Source organism: Antennarius striatus, chromosome 20, assembly GCF_040054535.1.
Source record: "Antennarius striatus isolate MH-2024 chromosome 20, ASM4005453v1, whole genome shotgun sequence".
In the NCBI taxonomy this organism is placed as follows: domain Eukaryota; kingdom Metazoa; phylum Chordata; class Actinopteri; order Lophiiformes; family Antennariidae; genus Antennarius; species Antennarius striatus.
In genome coordinates, this window is record NC_090795.1 from 14965001 (window position 1) to 14985887 (window position 20887).

At 42.9% G+C, this 20887-nt stretch overlaps 1 protein-coding gene across 2 annotated transcripts in view; it reads right to left on the bottom strand.

Annotated features, from left to right (window-relative positions):
• Nucleotides 1–20887, bottom strand: part of fasn (fatty acid synthase) — a 64446-nt gene that overhangs the window by 7866 nt on the left and 35693 nt on the right. For both annotated transcript variants that reach the window (XM_068343579.1, XM_068343578.1), the window contains exons 31-41: nucleotides 20625–20747; nucleotides 15057–15280; nucleotides 14381–14582; nucleotides 12466–12617; nucleotides 8755–8846; nucleotides 8276–8670; nucleotides 7513–7704; nucleotides 7140–7364; nucleotides 4525–4736; nucleotides 4158–4256; nucleotides 3258–3509 (exon numbers count right to left, since the gene is read on the bottom strand). In XM_068343579.1, the coding sequence (XP_068199680.1) occupies nucleotides 3258–3509; nucleotides 4158–4256; nucleotides 4525–4736; nucleotides 7140–7364; nucleotides 7513–7704; nucleotides 8276–8670; nucleotides 8755–8846; nucleotides 12466–12617; nucleotides 14381–14582; nucleotides 15057–15280; nucleotides 20625–20747 (2168 nt within the window). The remainder of the gene's footprint in view (nucleotides 1–3257; nucleotides 3510–4157; nucleotides 4257–4524; nucleotides 4737–7139; nucleotides 7365–7512; nucleotides 7705–8275; nucleotides 8671–8754; nucleotides 8847–12465; nucleotides 12618–14380; nucleotides 14583–15056; nucleotides 15281–20624; nucleotides 20748–20887) is intronic.

Consider the following 20887-nt stretch of genomic DNA (forward strand, 5'->3'; position numbering starts at 1 on the left):
TGCAACATGTTTCAAAAAAGCTGGCACAAGTGGCAAAAAACTAAGAAAGTTTGGTAATTCTCGTCAAACACTTATTTGGATCATCCCACAGGTGAACAAGCTACTTGGGAATAGGCGTGTGCCATGACTGGGTATGAAAACAGCTTCCCTTAAATGCTTAGTCATTCACTGTGTAGCGGATATCAAATGGGCTCAGGAACACTTCAGAAAACCACTGTTACCCACCACTGGGCCCCAGGGGGCCCCTGCTCCAAGTACTTCTACTACCACAGGGACCACGGTAGCCTTAACCTTCCACATATGTTCCAGGTGTTCTTTCAACCCTTGATACCTCTTATTAATCTTTCCGTGTTCCTTCTTCCTGATGTTGGCGTCAGCTGGAATAGCCACATCTATCACCACTGCTCTCTTCTGCTCTTTGTCCACCACTACTATGTGGTTAGCCGGTTGGTTGTAGGTCCCCGTCTCCGGGGACCTACAACGTATGGGCGTACCACTTGCTGAAGCTAAGCCCCTAGCACCGGACCGACCCAAATGGAGAAGATTGGTGAAACAGATTTTATATATATATATATATATATATATATATATATATATATATATATACACACACACACACACACACACATACATACATACACACACACACTCCCTGGCCAAAAAAAGTTGCCACCAAAAACAAAGTCACACTCACACTATATTTTTTTGAACTGCCTTTAGCTTCGATTACAGCATGCATTCCCAGTGACATTGTTGTAATAAGCTACTGCATATCAAAAGAGTTATTTCCATCCAGTGATGCATTATTTCTTGATCAAGATCTTGCATTGATGATGGTACAGTATGACTGCTGGGCAAAGCCATCTCCAACACAGCCCAAAGACTCTTAATGGGGTTAAAGTCTGGACTCTGTGGTCGCCAATCAATGTGTGAAAATGATGTCTCATGCTCCCTGAACCACTCTTTCACAATAACAGCTCAAAGAATCTAGGCATTGTCATCTTGGAAAATGCCAGTACAATTGGGGGGAAAAAATTTGTTGATGGAATGACCTCAGTCTTTGAGCACATACTGATGCTGAACCTGGACCTGACAAATCCCAAAATGAGAATGCCATAATCCAGCCCCTCCTCCTAAAGCTGATCATAATGCATGGGACACACAAAGGCTAGACAAGCTTATCAAGCATGCTGGGTCAGTAGTTGAGATGGGGCTGGAGTCTATGATGGGCATTGCAAAGAGAAAAACAAGATGCTGTCCCATCAGTATGCCAGCCATCCTCTGACACCACCTCACAATTACTTCCATTCGCAGCAGGCTCCTTTTCTAGAGGTTAACTATAGAAAGACTTTGCATATCCGTCCCAACCTGGACCATCCAACTGTATAACAGAACTATGTCCCTAATGTGCTGTTACTCACTTTTTTTAAATATGTTCATGTTTTGGGGTATTTTTGTTACCTTGTTTTGCCTCATGTATATATGCATGTACAGTTGTGTTCAAAATAATAGCAGTCCAATATGAATAACCTGTTTTTGGTACAAATTATATTACTGCATGGCAAATAATTTACCAGTTGCTGTAGTAGGGTCATAGAAAACCAACAGAGCCAACATTCATGATATGTATGCTCCTGAGTCTGTGTAACTGAATACTGAACTGAAGGGGTGTGTTCAAAAAATAGCAGTGTGGAGTTCAATTAGTGAAGTCATTCAATCTGTGTAAAAACAGGTGTCAATCAGGTTGCCCTTATTTAAGGATGAAGCCAGCACATGTTGCTCATGCATTTCTCTCTGAAAACCTGAGAAAAATGGGTCACTCCAGACATTGTTCAGAAGTGTACTTTGATTAATGAAGGGAAAACGTATAAAGAAGTGCAGAAAATGATAGGCTGCTCGGCTAAAATGATCTCCAATGCTTTAAAATGGAAAGCAAAACCAGAGAGACGTGGAAGAAAATGGAAGACTACCATTGGACCATTCCAATGGTAGTCGAGGAGTTGCCAGAATGATGAAAACTCAGCCAATGATCAGCTCCAGGATGATCAAAGACGGTCTGAAGTTACCTGTGAGTACTGTGACAATTAGAAGACGCCTGTGTGAAGCTAATCTATCAGCAAGAAGCCCCCGCAAAGTCCCACTGTTAAAAAAAAGACATGTGCTGAAGATGATACAATTTGCCAAAGAACACATTGGCTGGCCAAAAGAGAAATGGAGAAACATTTTGTGGATGGATGAGAGCAAGATTGTTCTCTTTGGGTCTAAGGGCCGCAGGCAGTTTGTCAGACGACCCCCCAAACACTGAATTCAATCCACAGTACACTCTGAAGACAATGAAACATGGTGGTGCAAGCATCATGATATGGGGATGTTTCTCTTACTATGGTGTCGGGCCTATTTATCGCATACCAGGGATCATGGATCAGTTTGGATACATCAGAATACTTGAGGTCATGTTGCCTTATGCTGAAGAGGAAATGCCCTTGAAATGGGTGTTTCAACAAGACGACCCCAAGCACACCAGTAAGCGAGCAGCTTCTTGGTTCCAGACCAACAAAATTAAAGTCATGGAGTGGACAGCCCAATCCCGGGACCTTAATCCGATAAAAAACTTGTGGGGTGACATTAAAAATGCTGTTTCTAGAGGAATTATGGAATGTTGTCAAATCATCCTGGGCTGGAATACCTGTTCACAGACGCCAGAAGTTGGTCGACTCCATGCAACACAGATGTGAAGCGGTTCTCAGAAACAGTGGCTATAAAACTAAATATTAGTTTAGTGATTCATAGGAATGCTGAATCCTGGATATTTTTTAGTTTATACAGTAAATATTTGAGTTTGTAAAGTAAAATGCAGACACTGCTATTTTTTTAACAGCCCAATGTTCCTTTTTCTTCATTTCTCTTCATGTTTTGATTTAGAATATAATGTGCAGTGTTCCCAATGCATGGAAATAAAGAAATTTGGGCTTTGCTCAATTTTTTAAACAGACTGCTATTATTTTGAACGCAACTGTATGTGTGTGCGTGTTTATGTATCAAAATGGTGAACAGGCTCAATATTGGCAATATTCACATGTTCACATAAAAATGTTAAAAAGTGAACAGCCTTTCAGTTGTCCAGCTATGGCTGGATAACTAAAAGGATCAGTCATTCGCCAGAAAAGATGGTACAAGATTCACTGCTCAGTGAAATACATGGGTGCAGGGGTACAGAAGACAAAGAACTCCACTTTTGAAAAAGATAGGATTCATACCTCACTTAGCTTGTAGTCAGCTCCCAGATTTTGTTCATACTCGCTGCTGGTTTTAGCACGCATCAACGTCACATTGCCATGGTAGCTTGTCATTGGTACATAGCTATCAGCAGCCTTCAGTTTGTAGTAGAAAGTGGTGGCTGCAAAGTGCAGCAAATCTTGGCTGATATTCTTATGGTTGGAGGCGATTATGTCCACCACAATCTTAACACGAGCCTCTAGGTCCGACAAGGGGAGAAGAACCTCCAAAAGCTGCAGAAGAAGAAAATTTAATGAGAGCTTTAGCCAGCAACTGCTTCACGAAGTGAACGGTCACAGTAGAGGATAAAAAAACCCCATAATTCTCCTTAATGTCTGCAGTCATATGCATCCAACTGAATATCAAGTGGGATTAAAACTGTAGCTATAATATTTTTAAACATTTCTTCACTAAAGGCCTTTTCTGTAACCAATAGTTACAGGAACTGTGACATCAGATATCAGTTTCTGAAAGAAGAAACTGTGAGTCTGCACATATAATCACAGAAATTGTTTTTTTTTTTTAATGAACCAGATATTGACCAAACTTTCAATAACCCAAAAATCAGTAAAATGATGGGATGTTGTTTTTTCTAAATTGTCACTTTACATCTTTAAGAGAAAAAGTTCAACAATTTCTTTTCTGAGATCTACACTTTCAAAAGGATGAGGTCCTTAGGTGTGCTAATAGCAAACATTGTGACATTATGCTGCATGTAGTTTGCTTCGACTATAGATTGCAAGAGTCATTTATTTTTTTAATGTGACCAAACCGCTGAAGATGGGTGATTCAGGGTCACACAACAGTCGCACAACAGTCGACACACAAATGTCTGTGTGAATGGTTGACTGATGAAAACCTCTTGTGGAGGCTGGGTTTACCTTGTTGTACTCAACACTAGTGAACTGATGGATGAAGGCACATAGGGCTTCAGTCTCAGCCTCGGACTCCTGTCCTGGTGTCAGTTTCGCCCTGTAGGTCTAGAAACCAAACAGAAGAATTTAATAAAACTTTATGGGTCTAACATGTCAAAGGTGCATAATTTATTTTTGCTTGTCAGTTTTTGGGAATCATGTTTTTTGACCCTGATCCAGATGGTGAATTCATGAGAAATGAGACAAAATGTGTAAAATATAGAAGTAATTCAAGTGTGAATGAATGATATTCCCAGACACATAGGAAAATAAGAAAATAGGTCAAATATTGCGTTGACGACTATTGTGGGAATGTGTGTGGTCAATACTGTACCTGTGTGTATGCTGCCACATAAGAATGGGATCCATCAAGCAAAAACAGGACCTCCACAGGCTGGTTTTGTGTCTGAAGCTGAGAACACATTTCAAATGCCACACATGCACCAAAGGAGTATCCAGAGATTCGATACGGCCCATCTGGCTGGACTTGTCTAACACAATTGACATAGTAGGCAGCCAGGGACTGGATGCTGTCCAGTGGAGAAGCTAGGGACAGGGGGTACTGAAATTAGTCTAACTGGCCAGTGGAAATTTGACATACAGTACATATACTGGATACATATACATAAATGTACAAGAAAAACCCATTCTCTAAAATATTAAAAGATTATTTACAATATTAGTGTTCCCCAACCCTAATACACAATTTCCTCCAGGATTAATACACCATCTACAGTATATGTACATACCATATTTTCCGGACAATAAATTGCTCCTCAGTATAAAAAAAAAAACATAACGAAGAAGAAAACATACAAACTCAACTCGAAGTTGCATTTTTGGGTGGCTGTAAAAAGGTTATTGGGCTGTTGCCATGTTGGGGTTAAACAGAGAAAATAGAGCTTAAAGTTGAATGTGGTGTTGCTGGTTATGGCTTGTACAGACTTTAGCACCAGCAGAAAGCGAAAGCAATTGCAGAGATTAGGTCAGAAAGAGTCTGTTCTGGATATCTTTATATTTTTTATAGTTTCTACAGTTTAATATATTATAAATATTTTTATTATAAATATTTACAGCTGCTACACAGTAAATAGACTTTGCTGTACAGACACTTTTCAATTTACACTTTACAATTCTTAACTTTTCTCTGTTCTCCTATTTATCTTACATTTTTAACCTATCTTTTCTTAACTTATCTTATTTAATCTTATTTATCTTATTTATCAACCGGGCTTACTTGGACTTGGACCTTCAGAGACATATTTCGCACTGTCATATGTAAACGTGTGTCAGCATGACAATAAAAAAACTCGGATTCTCTGACTCTCTGATTCTAAATACCTGTTTATTCTGTATGTATCTTTTCATTCTGTCTTTTATTGTTAGTATTGGTTTTGTGTGTTTGGGTCTTGTTTTTGCACTCTGCATTTGTATTTTTAAAAAAAATTTTGCACACATCTTATCCTTGTAATACAGCTGCTCAAAGAGTTTTCAATTGCCCGTTGGGGACACAAAGTTTTTTGAATTGAATAGAATATAAAACCGTAGAATAGTTTGAGGTTAAAAGCTTAAGAAGTTGAAAACTGCTGCAACTTGCTGCTGCTGCTTGTCGGTCAATCGTCGCCTGAACCATAAGTGATATGAAATTATTCAGATGACTAATTTCTGCTGCTGAATTACAGTTTTCTGCTGCATATGTCATTTCAATCACTTTCAGTTGACAATATACGTTGATGTTTAAATTAACATTTTCAGTGGTACAGGAGTAATAGGAGTAGATGTTACTGGAATACAAGCCTAGAGTTCCCTATCATGGCTGCCTGTGTGAAAATAGTCAACATGTGAACCAATAGCCAACATATGAAATTATACACTATTTCAACTCATTGGCTGCCAGCCATTTTCAGAGCAGACTTTGTTATACCGCCAGTGTTTTGGAGCAGAATATTGAGTTCCATGACTATATGCAAAATGAAACTCAAAATGAAGTGTATACTCGCTTCTTTCATCAGGGAAAAAATTATAGCCTCTGGGGTTTTTTAGTTATGGGCAGTAAAACATTGGGTGGTTTCAGCAGAAACACCTGTTCTTGACCAAAAAATTGAGAAAACAAGCTTTTTATTTTAAGAGGCATGTCGAGCAAAACTGACGCTAACACTTTAGCTTTTGTGACACTTAAACATCAACAGTGGTGTACTTCTATAAAACAACAAAAACATCACTGAAAAGAAAGATTTTGGTAGGAAATCATGTATTTACAACTATACAACTTTGTTCAACATCTTCGAATAATATTTTCTTTTTTCTGCTGTTGCAGCTATAAATCTAATGAGGACTGAAAGCAGTTCTCTGCAGTACAGAGTTTGCACTGACGGGGATGAGATTCTAACCTCCACCTGTTCATCCAATGCATTATATTAGTCATCTTTTCTCAAGATTGTGACACTTTTTCACAGAACTAGCATGAAATATTGTCTGTACAAGTTTGAGCTGCCTAAATTTGTTCAGCTTCCAAAGTTTTGCGATCCTCTTTGTTGTCTCTTCTCGTCTTATTTTCATATAATAGACGCCAATTGCTTGTTTAAACACAGCACTACTGCCACCTAGAGGGGATTATTCACACCCACACTGCTGTAGGAGTATGATATTGATAGGGGAGCTCTGCCACACTGTGCCCCCGCCCCTCCCGCTAAAACACATAATTGACATCTTTAGATGTAATTAGCAGTGACCGTCTAGATTTGAATTGATTTCTATTGGCCTCAATGGCAGCCAGTAAGTTAATATACTATATTAGTCACACCTGTGTGTAAGTCGAAAGACCTGCCAAACCATGAAAAAAGGGTGACTTATAGTCCAGAAAAAACACTGTTGTCTTTGGGAAATGATTGGTCATATTTTGGTACACTTTTATGAATCTCAATTGGTGGGTGTATGGACACAAAATACCTTTAGTGCACTGCAATCCATAGCAAGGCATGCTCAGCTTGGAAGAAAGTGTCTTGAAGGCAGCAACGGAGCCCTCAATGGGATGAACCAGAAACAGAGGCCTCTCCTGGCTCTGAACATCGTTGAGTGGTATCACTGTGGGGTCTCTAGGGTTGACTAACAACTGCATCAGATCAGACTCCGTCAAAGAGCGGATGCCATCCTTGGCTGAAGTGATGTTAGAGTCTGAAAAGTTGAAGGAGGAAAAAAAACTTGTCATTCTACATACGCTGGTTTAAAAAATTATCCACATACTGTAGGGCTGGATTTACTGCAACATTACACATAACATTATTTTTTAATAATAATAATAGTCATAAAACAACAACAATACCATCTGATCTGCTTGGATTGCTCCTGGCTAACTCTCTCAGCTTCTTGATGGTAAGCTGGCGGATCTCCCTCATGGCCATGACAATGTCATAGTCACGCTCCAGAGTCTGACGGACCTCCACACCCATTAAAGAGTCCAGGCCCAGGTCAGCCAATGATGTATCCTCATTCAGGCTGTTCACGTCTTGTGCACCTGAGGGTGAGAGAGAGACAGCAAGCCTGAACAAATCACACTCAACAAATACAAGAGAATCCACACTGGGAGAAGTCCCACATATTTCCCTTGTGAAATGTGTGGATGACTTATTATAGCACTGTTTTTACTAAACTGTTAATTTATGTTAAGATGATCCACACCGTGCTAATGTGAGCCTATTCAACCTAAAGTCAGCACATAATGAGAATTGAACAATTTGAGGTGGATGAGCCATTCCCCATGCAGATTTTGCACCAGTTAAGACTGATGTGTGCTTATACTGGTGCCAACACCAACCTCTCCACTCACATCTCGTCAGTGGAAACAAAAGATATGCTGTGCAACTTTCCAAACTGTGTTCTTCTAATTCATCACACTTTATAGGTCTACCGCAGCATTCCGTTTCAAACCAATGATTATCTCTATTAGACACTTGTTTCCAGTCGACAGAGTACATTGGGAAAAAAAACCCTGCGCAGCAGCCCTGCTCTCCACACACTTTTCAGATCTGTTTGAGGTTTCTGATGTTCCAGGAATTCCTTTGGATCCAGTCTAGACAACATCTTACCCAGAATGTGAGCAACAGCATCCACAAGGTTTCGCTGACTTCCCGCCCCGCTCGTCACCACTGTCCTCTCTGCTTGGACAAAGCTCGACATCACTGGCTGCTGCTGGCATAAGAAGAGGTCCAGCACGTCCAAGCAAGATGTGATTCGCTGTGGCAGGGTGCCACCAATCACTGTACTATTGCTACCCATGGTCTCTAGGACCACACCCACATCACCAATGGCTCCCCACTGAACCGCCAGGCCAGGCAGGCCATCATAATGCCGCTTTTCACAGACGCGTTCCATGGCAGAGTTGGCAAAACCATAGTTACTTTGGCCAGCATTACCACGGCCGCAGCTGACTGAGGAAAAGGACACAAAGTAGCTGAGGTCTGGACAGAACTTCCTTGACACTCTGGAGAGAGAATGGAAACCAGTGGTCATAATGAGACCAATATAGCAGTCTTTATGTAGAACCGGAATCAACTGTGTGTCTTACATGTCCAGGTTGATGGTACCATCATATTTAGGTCTGTTAACATCCATGAAAAGCTGAGGCGTTAGATTCTCCAACATGCCATCTTTCAAAACCTGATGAGAGAAGTTAGGGTAAGATTAAAGAACAACAATAAAAGATTATTTCCACACACAAGCAGATCTCAAACTCTTGGTGCCATCTATATAGTACCAAATCATAGCTGATCTCACGAGAGAGAGAAAGAGAGGGAGAGAGGTTTTTTTTTTTTAAACTTTTAAAATCACATTTATTCATAAAAGTCAAATTGCAAGATAATCACGTTGACACAAAATCCAAAAGAGATTCACATAAAGAGTATTTTCAATAGAACTGTGTGTTTCCTGAACAAAGAAACATTTAACCTTTTAACTTCAAACAAAACAAATAAAAAGGCAAAAGAACCCTATTCGTTCTTCACAATTATCCCTTTTACTTTTGTCTTTAGTTTCCTCAATCTACAAACCTCTGTAAAGACTGGTTGGTCACTTCTATCTTGATTCTTCAAATAAAAGCTGAGGCTAAGCTGAAACAAGTTGAGGTCATGAAAGACATTTTCCACTTTGGCCCTTGAACCTTTTGTGTCTTGCAGTAATTTTTTTTATCTTTTGCGAATCATTTTTTCTTTTACGCCCTCTTTCAGACTGTTGTAAATTTGATTTTTGACCTTTAAAATAACGTTTATTCATAAAAAACCAAATTACAAGATAATCACGACACAAAATCCAAAAGATTCATGTAAAGAGGATTGAGAGAGACAGATTTTTTTCTTTTTAAAATCACGTTTATTCATAAAAGCCAAATTACCAGATAATCAGAGAGAGACAGAGAGAAAGACAGATTGGGAAGGGGGGAGAAGGGGGGAAAATTGAGGTAGACAGATGGATGCTGACTGTGACTGCTAGTACGTTACAAATAATTATATCATCTAGTTAACTATGTCATAAACACTCACTGCATGATGAAAAAATAAACCTCGAAAAAACAACTAAATATACGAAACAAATATATATTGCAAAACGTGTAAATCTGCCTTTGGTCATGGATATGGCTTTGTTATAATAAATTAATACGTAAATATGCAATGATATTGCTTGCATCATATATAAAGTTGGGCCAAAAGTTTGGACACAAATTCTCATTCAGCGTGTTTTCATTATTTTCATGACTATTTACATTTTACTTTCTCACTGAAGGCATCAAAACTATGAATGAACACATGAAGAGTTATGTACTTAACAAAAAAGATGAAATAACTTAAAGGAAGACCAGGAGTCACCTCTGCCTCTGAGGATAAGTTCATCCCAGTCACTAGCCTCAGAAATCACAAGTTAGCAGCAGCTCAGATCAGAGACCAGATGAATGCCACACAGAGTTCAACCAGCAGACACCTTTCTAAACCATTAAGAGGAGACTGAATCAGGCATTCATGGTCAAATAGCTGCTAGGAAACCACTGGTAAGGAGAGGCAACACACAAAAGAGATTTGTTTGGGCCAAGAAACACAAACAATGGATATTAGACCAGTGGAAATCTGTGCTTTGGTCTGGTAAATTCAGATTAGGGATCTTTGGTTCCGACTGCCATGTCTTTGTGAGATGCAGAAAGGGTTAACAGACAGATTCTTTATGCCTGGTTCTCACTGTGGAGGATGGAGGAGGAGATGTGATGGTGTGGGTTTTTTTGTTGGTGACACTATTGGGGATTTATTCAAAATTGAAGGCACACAACCAGCATGGCTACCCCAGTATCCTGCAGCAACATGCAATCCCATCCGGATTGTGTTTAGTTGGACAATCAATGTTTCAACAGGACAGGCTGTGTGAGGGCTATTTGACCAAGAAGGAGAGTGATGGAGTGCTGCGGCAGATAATCTGGCCTTCACAGTCACCGGACCTGAACACAATTGAGAAGATTTAGCGTGAGCTGGACCGTAGAGTGAAGGCAAAGTACCAACAAGTGCTAAACCCATCGGGGAACTCCTGTTGGAAAACCATTCAACTTGACTAGCTTTTGTAGCTCATTGAAACAAACCCAAGAGTGTGCAAACAGTGGCTACTGTGATGAAACCAGAATATAAAACATGTTTTCAGTTATTTCACCTTTTTTTTAAGTACATAACTCCACATGTGTTCAGTCATAGCGTTGATGCCTTCAGTGAGAATCTACAATGTACAGGTATATAGCATGACTGCGTGAACAATATTGTGCATACACAATAATAATGCAATTTTTAAAAAATTATTGTGCTGCTCTATGATCCTACCAATCACTACTTTCAAATAGTAAAATAATAGAAAATCCAATGAGTTGTATCCTCTCTCATGGCTCTTATCTACAATTCTCCCAGAGTCCATTCAAATGAAATATGAATAAAATACAAAAATCTATGTTAAATAGACAAAACAATACTTCCTTCGAAGAAACAACACGTCTTGTAGAAACAAATGTAAAAATTTAACCGAATTTAAAACTGAAAATACATTACTGCTTTGTGATGCTCATTTGTCTGAGGCCAACCCTGATTTTGACGGTGTCTCATCTTTCGTACAAGTTCATCAATATTCAGGGTCAGGCTCTGAGCTGAGGAAATCCTCAGGATTGAGTGAAGGTGTTTATCAGTCAGACGGCTCCTGTGTGACATTTTGTTCAGCTTCATCAGCGAAAGCAATTGTTCACACAGGACTGTGCTACGAAACAGTGTGTCCGAGAAGCTTGGATGCACAGCTGGGGCATTGTCGGGAATGAAACGTACAAACTTAGCAGACAGGTTTACTTTTTACCTATTTGAACATAAATTCTGACTCCCACCTGGCTTGAAGCCCCCAGCTCTCAGCGTCCACCTTCCTTTTAAGCTAGTTTTGAGGAGGAGAGTGGCTAAATTCATCCTCCGCTCCGACTGCTGATAAACATCCGTCCATCGTCAATGACCACTTCATCCGCTGTCGTGGGTCATGGGAACCTGGAGCTTATCCCAGCTGGCTTAGGGCATGAGGTGGGGGAAACTCCAGGCCAGTGCACCGCGGAGCCACAGAGACACAGACAACCACGCACAGACTCATTCCTGCGGTCAATTTGGGACCGGTCAATTAACCTGAAGCGTATGTTTTTGGAGGTGGGAGGAAACCGGGTGACTCAGAGAGAACCCACGCAGACACGGGGATGTGGCGACAGCACTACCCACTGCGCCACCATGCCGCCCTGCTGATAAACATTGAAACCCAAAGCCCGCTTGCTGCTCTGCAGTGACTTCTGCTATCATTGCCTTGTGGGGAATGTAGTTTTGGTGCATGTAAAACACCAGTAGGTCGATACATAATCGCTGCAACAAACCCTAAACTTGTAAAGACATTTTTGCAGCTCAATTTGTAGTGATAATGGGTCATGCACAACTTGAAAACATTTTTGGCATTTTTTAAACATCTTCATGTGCTTGTGGACCGTCACACACGTGGTTCCTAATCCAGGTGCAAAATATCTCACAGCTAAAACACAGCTTTATCTCTATTTTTCTTTCCTTCGGCTTACTTTGAAATATTCATTGTTGAGAACTTATAAAAAGACAATGAAATAATACTAATGGCTATTTCTATATTTGAAACGGTGATCTCACTTGGTTACATCTGGTTTAAAATGAACTAAATAATACAAAGGTAAGGTTACTGATGATGAGGCACTTGTGTGTGTGTGTGTTACCATGGCAAGATGGAAGATACCACCCACTGGACCCAGTGCACAGGCCTCAGCAAGAAGTTGTTTAGCTCCATCCAGCGTGCTGACATCATTGGTCGACACTAGCACTTCCACATCTTGACTCTGCCATTCACGTACCCTCTTCGCTTGGTAACCTAAAAAAGCAAATATCATCTGAATATCCACGTTGACCAGCTGTGCGAACATCTCCAAAGCTGTTGAGTCAATATACATATAGTTATATATGTCTATATATGACTTTATAACTGTATATATCTGTATGACTGTATAACTGTGTCTAATTCTACATAACTGCATATAAATGTGCATGACTGTATATAACTGTATAACTCTGCACCACTGTAAACACATGTGTATAACTTAAAATACTTAACACCAAAAGAAAAATTACTATATGCTTAGAAATAATGTAACTCTTCAACTAATTAAAGTACAGTAATTCCAACAGACTGAAGGCTGAGAAAGGTAGCGTTGTGCTGATGAATGGCTTTGCCAGTGCCTGAAGTGCAACCTATATTTATGGATGCATAAATCTTTACGAGTACTCTTATGGTAGTGGCAGCACCCTATACCATTTTTTTTAACCTTTATTTAACCAGTAAGCCAATTGAGAACCAATTCTCATTTATAAAAATGACCTGGCCAATTGTATCCCTCTTCTGTTCAATGGCAAATGAAGTTATGATTGTAGCATTGCCCTTCCGTTATTCCAAATAAATATTGGAAAGGCTTGTTTTAGTTTTGAAAAGATATGTGATGGTGGACATAAAGGAACCGATTGAATCAGACAAATATTTAGGCGTAATTAACTAATAAGGATGAATCATTTTCATATTAACTCATTGGCTGCCAGCCATTTTCAGAGTAGAGATCCCCCATACTGTCACTGATTTTAGAGTATTTTGACCAAACTTTCAGGACCCACATAATAATGTGTTCTATGGTGGAGGGAGGTAGATAGGTGGGAAGACAGACAGCTGCTGTTGACTGGGGGTTGGCGCTTGGTGGCCAGTGAACTATTTAATTTGTTATGTGCTGGCGTCAGCATCGTTCTCTCATTGGACCTGGGCTATAGGCGGGGCTCTGTAGTGTGCTCCTGTGGGCTGGTTGGCTGCTTTGAGCCTCTGATGGGGCTTGACATGGGCTGGCTGAGTTTGCCGGCGGTGTGCTGGGGCTGGCCACCTCTGTTCAGCTGGACTCCATTGGTGGCAACGCGGGGAGGGTTTGAAGCTCACTGGGGGTTTCTGGTCTATTGGTGTGATCCCTGTCTCTGGTCTGTCTGGGCTTCCGAGGCGCCAGACGGGTGTGTGGGGGGTTGTGGGGCCCTATACTCAGGTTGGGTGGGCGGTGGCGGAGGCTGGATCGCATGTCACTTATTGCCCTTTTCCATAGCCCCTGGTTCTCCCAGAGATTTAGTGTTTTGGTGGTTAGCTTGCCAGCGTCTTACTGGTTTATTCAGTACAATTGGTCTTGTTACGAGCTTTTTCTGAAAGTGGCTGAAAGTGACTGCAGATTGTTAGGATGACATGTCTAGATCTTAGAGGCTCTCTGCAATACTTAAATATAGAAGTTGATTTTTAGAGAAAGTATAAATGCAACTGCTCATTTTTGCAGCACTGCCATGCCCCCCAGTCTGGTATTATTGTCTCAAGTGTGTAGCTTGTTTATGTTTATCTGGAAATAAGGCAACTTCCATAAAAACAGCCAACAACCGTGAGCAGAAATTAGCTATATTTCTCAACAGCTCTCTCTTAAACTGCCACTCCAAAAATTTTGTTTATCATTCTGCCCTCTGTATGGGTGATGGAACTACACACTATGGTATATAACTGCTGTCAATGACAATGAATATAAAACAACTTAAACCTTTACAGCTTTGCTTAACAGCTTGCGTTACCATTCCTGATGCCAGATCTGGACGTCAACACCAGTTTACGTGCTCCTCTGTCGGTCAGCCACTGAGCAAGCTCCAGACCAAAGCCCCCAAGTCCACCCGTGATGATGTAGGAGTGGGACGGCAGGCAGAAGGTGCGACAGATAGCTGGCAAAGATAATGGGGAGTCTGTTTGGACTTCTGCATCCTTCTCTTCAGAACGGACCTGTGTAATGAGAAAAACTTGTCAGAAAACAGATTGATGCATATTATGTGCTTATCTACAATGATATTTCCATAACTGTAATGGAGAGAAAATAATAGAAAATACTCTAGCATATTTTCAGTTTTCATTTGAGCATGTCTTCTTCACTTTTTGAGAGGGGTTGCCTGAAGACGACAAACCTCGTCTGATCTCGCAAAAGAAGCAGGCAGGGGCCCGGTTTGAAATTTGATGGGAGGCTGCCGGAAATCCCAGGTGCTGTGAGCCTTGGAAGCATACAGTATGTGGCTCAGTGGCAGAATCTTAACTGATGGTCAGTGGTTTGATCCCCGGCCATGAAGCCTCTACATGTTGCAGCACCCTTTGGTGTTGTAAACTATTCAAGTACAATCCATTTTTAATTCAACTTTTTTTATGTGCTCAGTTTTCAATAGGTCTCTCACTATCATATCAAATATGTTTAGAGGACACACTGACCTGCAGGACAACCTTGCCAATATGCTTCCCCTGAGCCATGTATCTAAAGGCTTCTTCCACCTGGTCCCTCTCAAATACTGTAGTCTTCAGTGGCTGAACAACACTACCCATAATGCCTTCCTTCAGCAGGTTGTACACATCTTCCCATTCCTGGTTGCTCTCTTCAAAGAGGGCATCTAGCAGGATGCCATGAAATGTCACATTCTTCAGGAACAGAGCCATACCTGGACAGACCACAAAGACAGATGTGTGTGCGTGTGTTTGTGAGTGTATTTTTTATTGATTCAAAACAAACAAAAGAAACCAACAGATGAAAAAATCTAACTGAAACCAAACTTTTTGAGACAAACGGTTAGTCAAACATGAATCCCATTTATTTTATTGTGAGTAGGATTTGTGCACAAGTTGACTGCAGCATTTTATTTCCTGTCGGCTATTAGACAGACAATAAATTTAGGGACACACACGTGATGCTTATTAAGTAACCCACACACTGGTTTACGTTCTTAATCAGCCATTATATACTGTATTTCCATTATTAGCGTGCAATCTTTACTACCCTTAATTAATGTTAAATGCTACTGTTAAAGGGATTATATCTCAACACTGGCCTGGGAACGCCTTGGGATCCCCCAGTCAGAGCTGGTGGATGTGGCCGGGGAAAGGGAAGTTTGGGGCTCCCTGTTGAAGCTGCTGCCCCCGCGACCCGATTCTGGATAAGCGGTGGAAGATGGATGGATGGATGGCTACTGTTAATGTTAACATTACATTGCTGTACTCATGCCTCTCAATGGACTGAATTCATAATGTAGATACTTTCAGATCAATGTTGGTTCTTTAGATATAACAGACTTAGCTTAACATAAAAGCACAATCTCAATGTACCATCACCTTATCGTGGTGGAGAGCTATGTGTGCCCTAAATTTCCTGGGAGCTATGTTGTCATGAGTCTTGTACTCCTGGTAGGGTTACCCAAGGCAAACAGGTCTCAGGTGAAGGGCCAGACAAAGAATGATTCCAGAAGAGCCCATGAAAAATGGAAAAGGGAGAAATGTGACCCTGCCCGGAGGAAGCCCGGGGCCCACGTCTGGAGCCAGGCCAAGACGGAGGACCCGTCAGCGAGCTTCTGGTGGCTGGGTCTGCCACGGGGCCCGGCAAGGCTCAGCCCGAAAAGGCAACGTGGACTCTTCCCACCCCTGTGGACCCACTACCCGCAGGGCAGACCGATGGGGTCAGGTGCACTGCCATATGTGTGGCAGTGATGACAGGGGGTCACGATGGACCAGACCTTGGCGGCAGAAGCTGGCTTTGGGGACGTGGAATGTCACATCACTGGCAGGGAAGGAGCTTTTGTTGGAGGTGGAGCGTTACTAGTTGGATCTGGTGGGGCTTACCTCCACGCATAGCCTCGGGTCTGGATCCAAACTCCTGGATAGGGGTTGGACCTTGTTTTACTCCGGAGTTGTGTCAGGCGTGAGGCGTAGGGCGAGTGTGGGGATACTCACAAGCCCCCAGCTGAGCACCGCTGGTCGCCCCCCTACGCTTTAAGGCTGTGGCAGGGAAAACTGACTTATTTGTGCAAACGCACCAAATATCAGTTCAGAGTATTCGGCCTTCTTGGGGTACCTAAATGGGGTCCTTGATGGGATCCCTGCAGGGGACTCCATTGTTTTTCTGGGGGACTTCAATGCACACGTCGTCAATGATGGAGACACTTGGAGGGGTGTGATTGGGAGGAATGGCCTCCCTGATCTAAACCCGAGCGGTGTTATGTTGTTGGACTTCTGTGCTAGTCACGGATTGTTCATAACTAACACCATGTTCAAACACAAGGATGCTCACAAGTATACCTGGTACCAGAGCAACATGGGTCGGAGGTCATTGATTGATCTTGTGATCGTATCATCTGACCTTCGACCGTGTGTTTTGGACAATCGGGTGAAGAGAGGGGCAGAGCTGTCAACTGATCACCACCTAGTGGTGAGTTGGGTCCATTGACGGAGGAAACCTTTGGATAGACCTGGTAAGCCCAAACGAGTAGTGCAGGTGAACTGGGAACGTCTGGAGGAGGACTCGGTCCACGAGGCCTTCAAGTCCCACCTCCGAAGGAGCTTCTCGTGCATCCCTGTGGAGGCTGGGGGCATTGAACCTGAATGGTCGATGTTCAAAGCTTCCATTGCTGAAGCTGCAGCTGAGAGCTGTGGTCTCAAGGTCTTGGGTGCCTCAAGGGGCGGTAGCCCCCTGAACACCATGGTGGACCCCAGTGGTCAGGGAAGCCTTCCGACTGAAGAAGGCCTTCAGGGGCATGTTGTCCCTAGGGACTCCTGAAGCAGTTGCAAGGTACCAACGGGCCAAAAGGACTGCAGCCTCGGCTGTGATGGAGGCAAAACAGGGTGTGGGAGAAGTTTGGAGAGGCCATGGAGAAGGACTATCGGACGGCACCAAAGTTGTTTTGGAGGACTGTCCGACACCTCAGGAGGGGGAAACAGGGGACCATCCAAGCTGTATACAGCAAGGATGGGACACGGTTGACCTCGACTGAGGAGGTTGTTGGTCAGTGGAAGGAACACTTTGAGGAACTCCTGAATCCAACTACCCCAACTGACCCGTCCTCTGTTGCAGAGGCAGAGCTGGAGGATGATGGGGGATTTGAGTCAATCGCTTGGGCAAAGTCGCCGAGGTAGTCGCCCCGGGTGTTGATGAGATTCGCCCGGAAATGCTGAAGGCTCTGGGTGTTGAGGGGCTGTCATGGATGACACGCCTCTTTAACACTGCGTGGAAGTCTGGGACAGTGCCGAAAGAGTGGAAGACTGGGTAGGTGGTTCCTCTTTTTAAAAAGGGGGACCAGGGGGTGTGTGCTAACTACAGGGGCATCACACTCCTCAGCCTCCCTGGGAAAGTTTACTCCAAGGTGCTGGAAAGGAAGGTCCGGCTGATTGTCGAACCTCGGATTGAGGAGGAACAATGTGGGTTCCGTTCTGGTCGTGGAACAACGGACCAGCTTTTTACTCTCGCAGGGATCCTAGAGGGGGCTTGGGAGTATGCCCATCCAGTCTACATGTGTTTTGTGGACTTGGAGAAGGCATACGATCGGGTCCCCAGGGATATACTGTGAGAGGTACTGCGGGAGTATGGGGTGAGAGGGCCTCTCCTCAGGGCCATCCAATCCCTGTACGCCCAACGTGAGAGCTGCGTTCAGGTTCTCGGCAGTAAGTCGGACTTGTTCATGCACCGAACAACAATGTGCGCCGTGTATCCGGTTAAACTACAGAAATAAACTCTGTAATTTAGACTGCGCCTCTTTGTACAATACGCCGAATGGTGCACAAAATACGGTAACTTAAGGACTTCTAAATTTGCAACTAAAGCAATTAGTTTATACACTGTAGACAATAATTATAGATATGCCCCTACCCTACAGTAAACAGTTCCACAGCACTACACCTCTGCTTTATGCATGCTATATCACTGTAGTTAAGGCTTATGCCTCCTACTTAGACACTAAAGGAAATAAGTCGAGAATAACTTCCCCATGTCATTTATTGCTGAACAACAGATCTTCATTGTGCTTCTCCCATAGCTCAATATTACTACAAAGCGCTGGCAGTACGGGGACACACTGCTCTGAAAATGACTGCAGCCAATGAGTTAATGTCTAAATCATACATTTTTAAGATTGACATACTGCAGTGTTTACCTGTCATAATTAAATTGTGACTAGGAGACTGCCCTTTTCTTAACTGCTGCTGATAGCCTCTACTTCTCTCTGCTCTCATCCCGCGTCGAGCAAATGACAGGAAGTGAAACATTAGGTCAGATAATTTTTTCAAGAATGAAAAAAATCCCCGGTATTGACCGGTTTACAATTATTTTCTGTTCCGATTCTGTTCTGGAACATTAAAAAATATAAATTTTCGGTTTCGTTCCTGCCAAAATACCAAAATTTTCCGGTTTTTGTTTTCGTTCCATGAATCGGTTCAAAGCCCCGATTCGGTTTGTGATTTTCACGGACAGGATATCGAGGCGTAGTCACCGCGAGGAGGGGTTACAGTTTGATGGCCCGAGGATCACATCGCTGCTTTTTGCAGATGTGGTCCTGTTTGCATCATCGGCCTTTGAACTGCAGTACTCACTGGTCCGGTTTGCAGCCGAGTGTGAAGCGACGGGGATGAGGATTAGCATCTCCAAATCTGAGGCCATGGTCCTCAGCAGGAAACCAGTGGACTGCCTTCTCCGAGTGGGAGATGAGGTCCTTCCACAAGTAAAGGAAATTAAGTATCTTGGGGTCTTGTTCACGAGTGAGGGAACAATGGAGCGTGAGATTGGACGGAGAATTGGGGCAGCAGGAGCGGTATTGCAGTCGATTTACCGCACTATTTTTTTTAAATTTTTTTAATTTTATATACTGGTTTGATCCCCGAAGGGAAATTAAGACAGCACACTCTAGCTACTGATTACAAACGCATGCATACATGTGAGTACAGGCCCCTGTATCACACACACACACACAAGGGGGCCTGTAGGCATGCAGGGGAGGTAGAGTGGCAGGCAGCTCCTTCTTGGTGCGCCTCAAATGAGCAATTTTTTTTGTAAAGGGGACGGCACCTTGCTCAAGGGTGCCTCGGCAGTGCTCCGGAGATGAGCTGACACCTCCCACTGTCAGCTCACCTCCGGGTATATTTTGGGGGGGGCGGGAGCGGGAATCGAACCGCCGATCTTGAATCATAGGACGACCTGCTCTACCGCCCGCTTTACCACTGAGCCACTGCCGCCCCAAATTGTCACAAAGAGGGAGCTAAGCCGAGAGGCAAAGCTCTCCATCTACCGTTCAATCTTCGTTCCTACCCTCACCTATGGTCATGAGCGATGGGTCATGACCGAAAGAACGAGATTGCGGATACAAGCGGCTGAAATGGGCTTTCTCAGGCGGACAGCTGGTGTCTCCCTTAGAGATAGGGTGAGAAACACTGCTGTTCATGAGGGGCTCAGAGTAGACCCTCTGCTCCTTCGCGTGGAGTCAGTTGAGGTTGTTTGGGCATCTGGTGCGGATGCCTCCAAGGCGCCTCCCTAGGGAGGCGTTTCTGACACGTCCAGCTGGGAGGAGACCTCGGGGCAGACCCAGGACCAGGTGGAGGGATTATATCTCAACACTGGCCTGGGAACGCCTTGGGATCCCCCAGTCCGAGCTGGTGGATGTGGGAAAGGGAAGTTTGGGGCGCCCTGTTGAAGCTGCTGCCCCGTGACCCGATTCCGGTTAAGTGGTGGAAGATGAATAGATAGATGGATGGATAAGTCTGTTCTAACATTATACATACTACACTACAGTTTCTTCTCTCCTTCAATGTGTACTGACGGACCCTTTGAACAGTTGGTGTCTGAAGCAAACATGTTGTGCCACAAGAATAATCATCCATGCAAAAGTAGTCGCTGTATAGCTTGCTAGATATTTACTTATTGAGTTCCTAGTAATTGAGTTATTCATGGAATTGTTTAAGTCATAGGCAAAATTGATGGGTAGCGTAGAACTTAACAGATATGTAACAAACAGAATGAGGCACACAACTGACCCAGTGAGGAGTTGTTTGACAGGTCGTATTTGCCAATCTCCAGGAATCTCCCATGTCTGGCAAGGCAGCGAATACTTGCCTGCAGCTTCTCTTCAGCAAGAGAATTCAAAACCACATCCACACCTGTAACAACACATACATTTAAACTTAAAAAAGTGTAACTTAATAAACATTGTACGTAGTAAAGATTTCAACTTGTAACTTTGTAAACTTTGGTATTTAGCCTCGTGAACAAAAGACAATGTTTATACACTTTTCTGTGC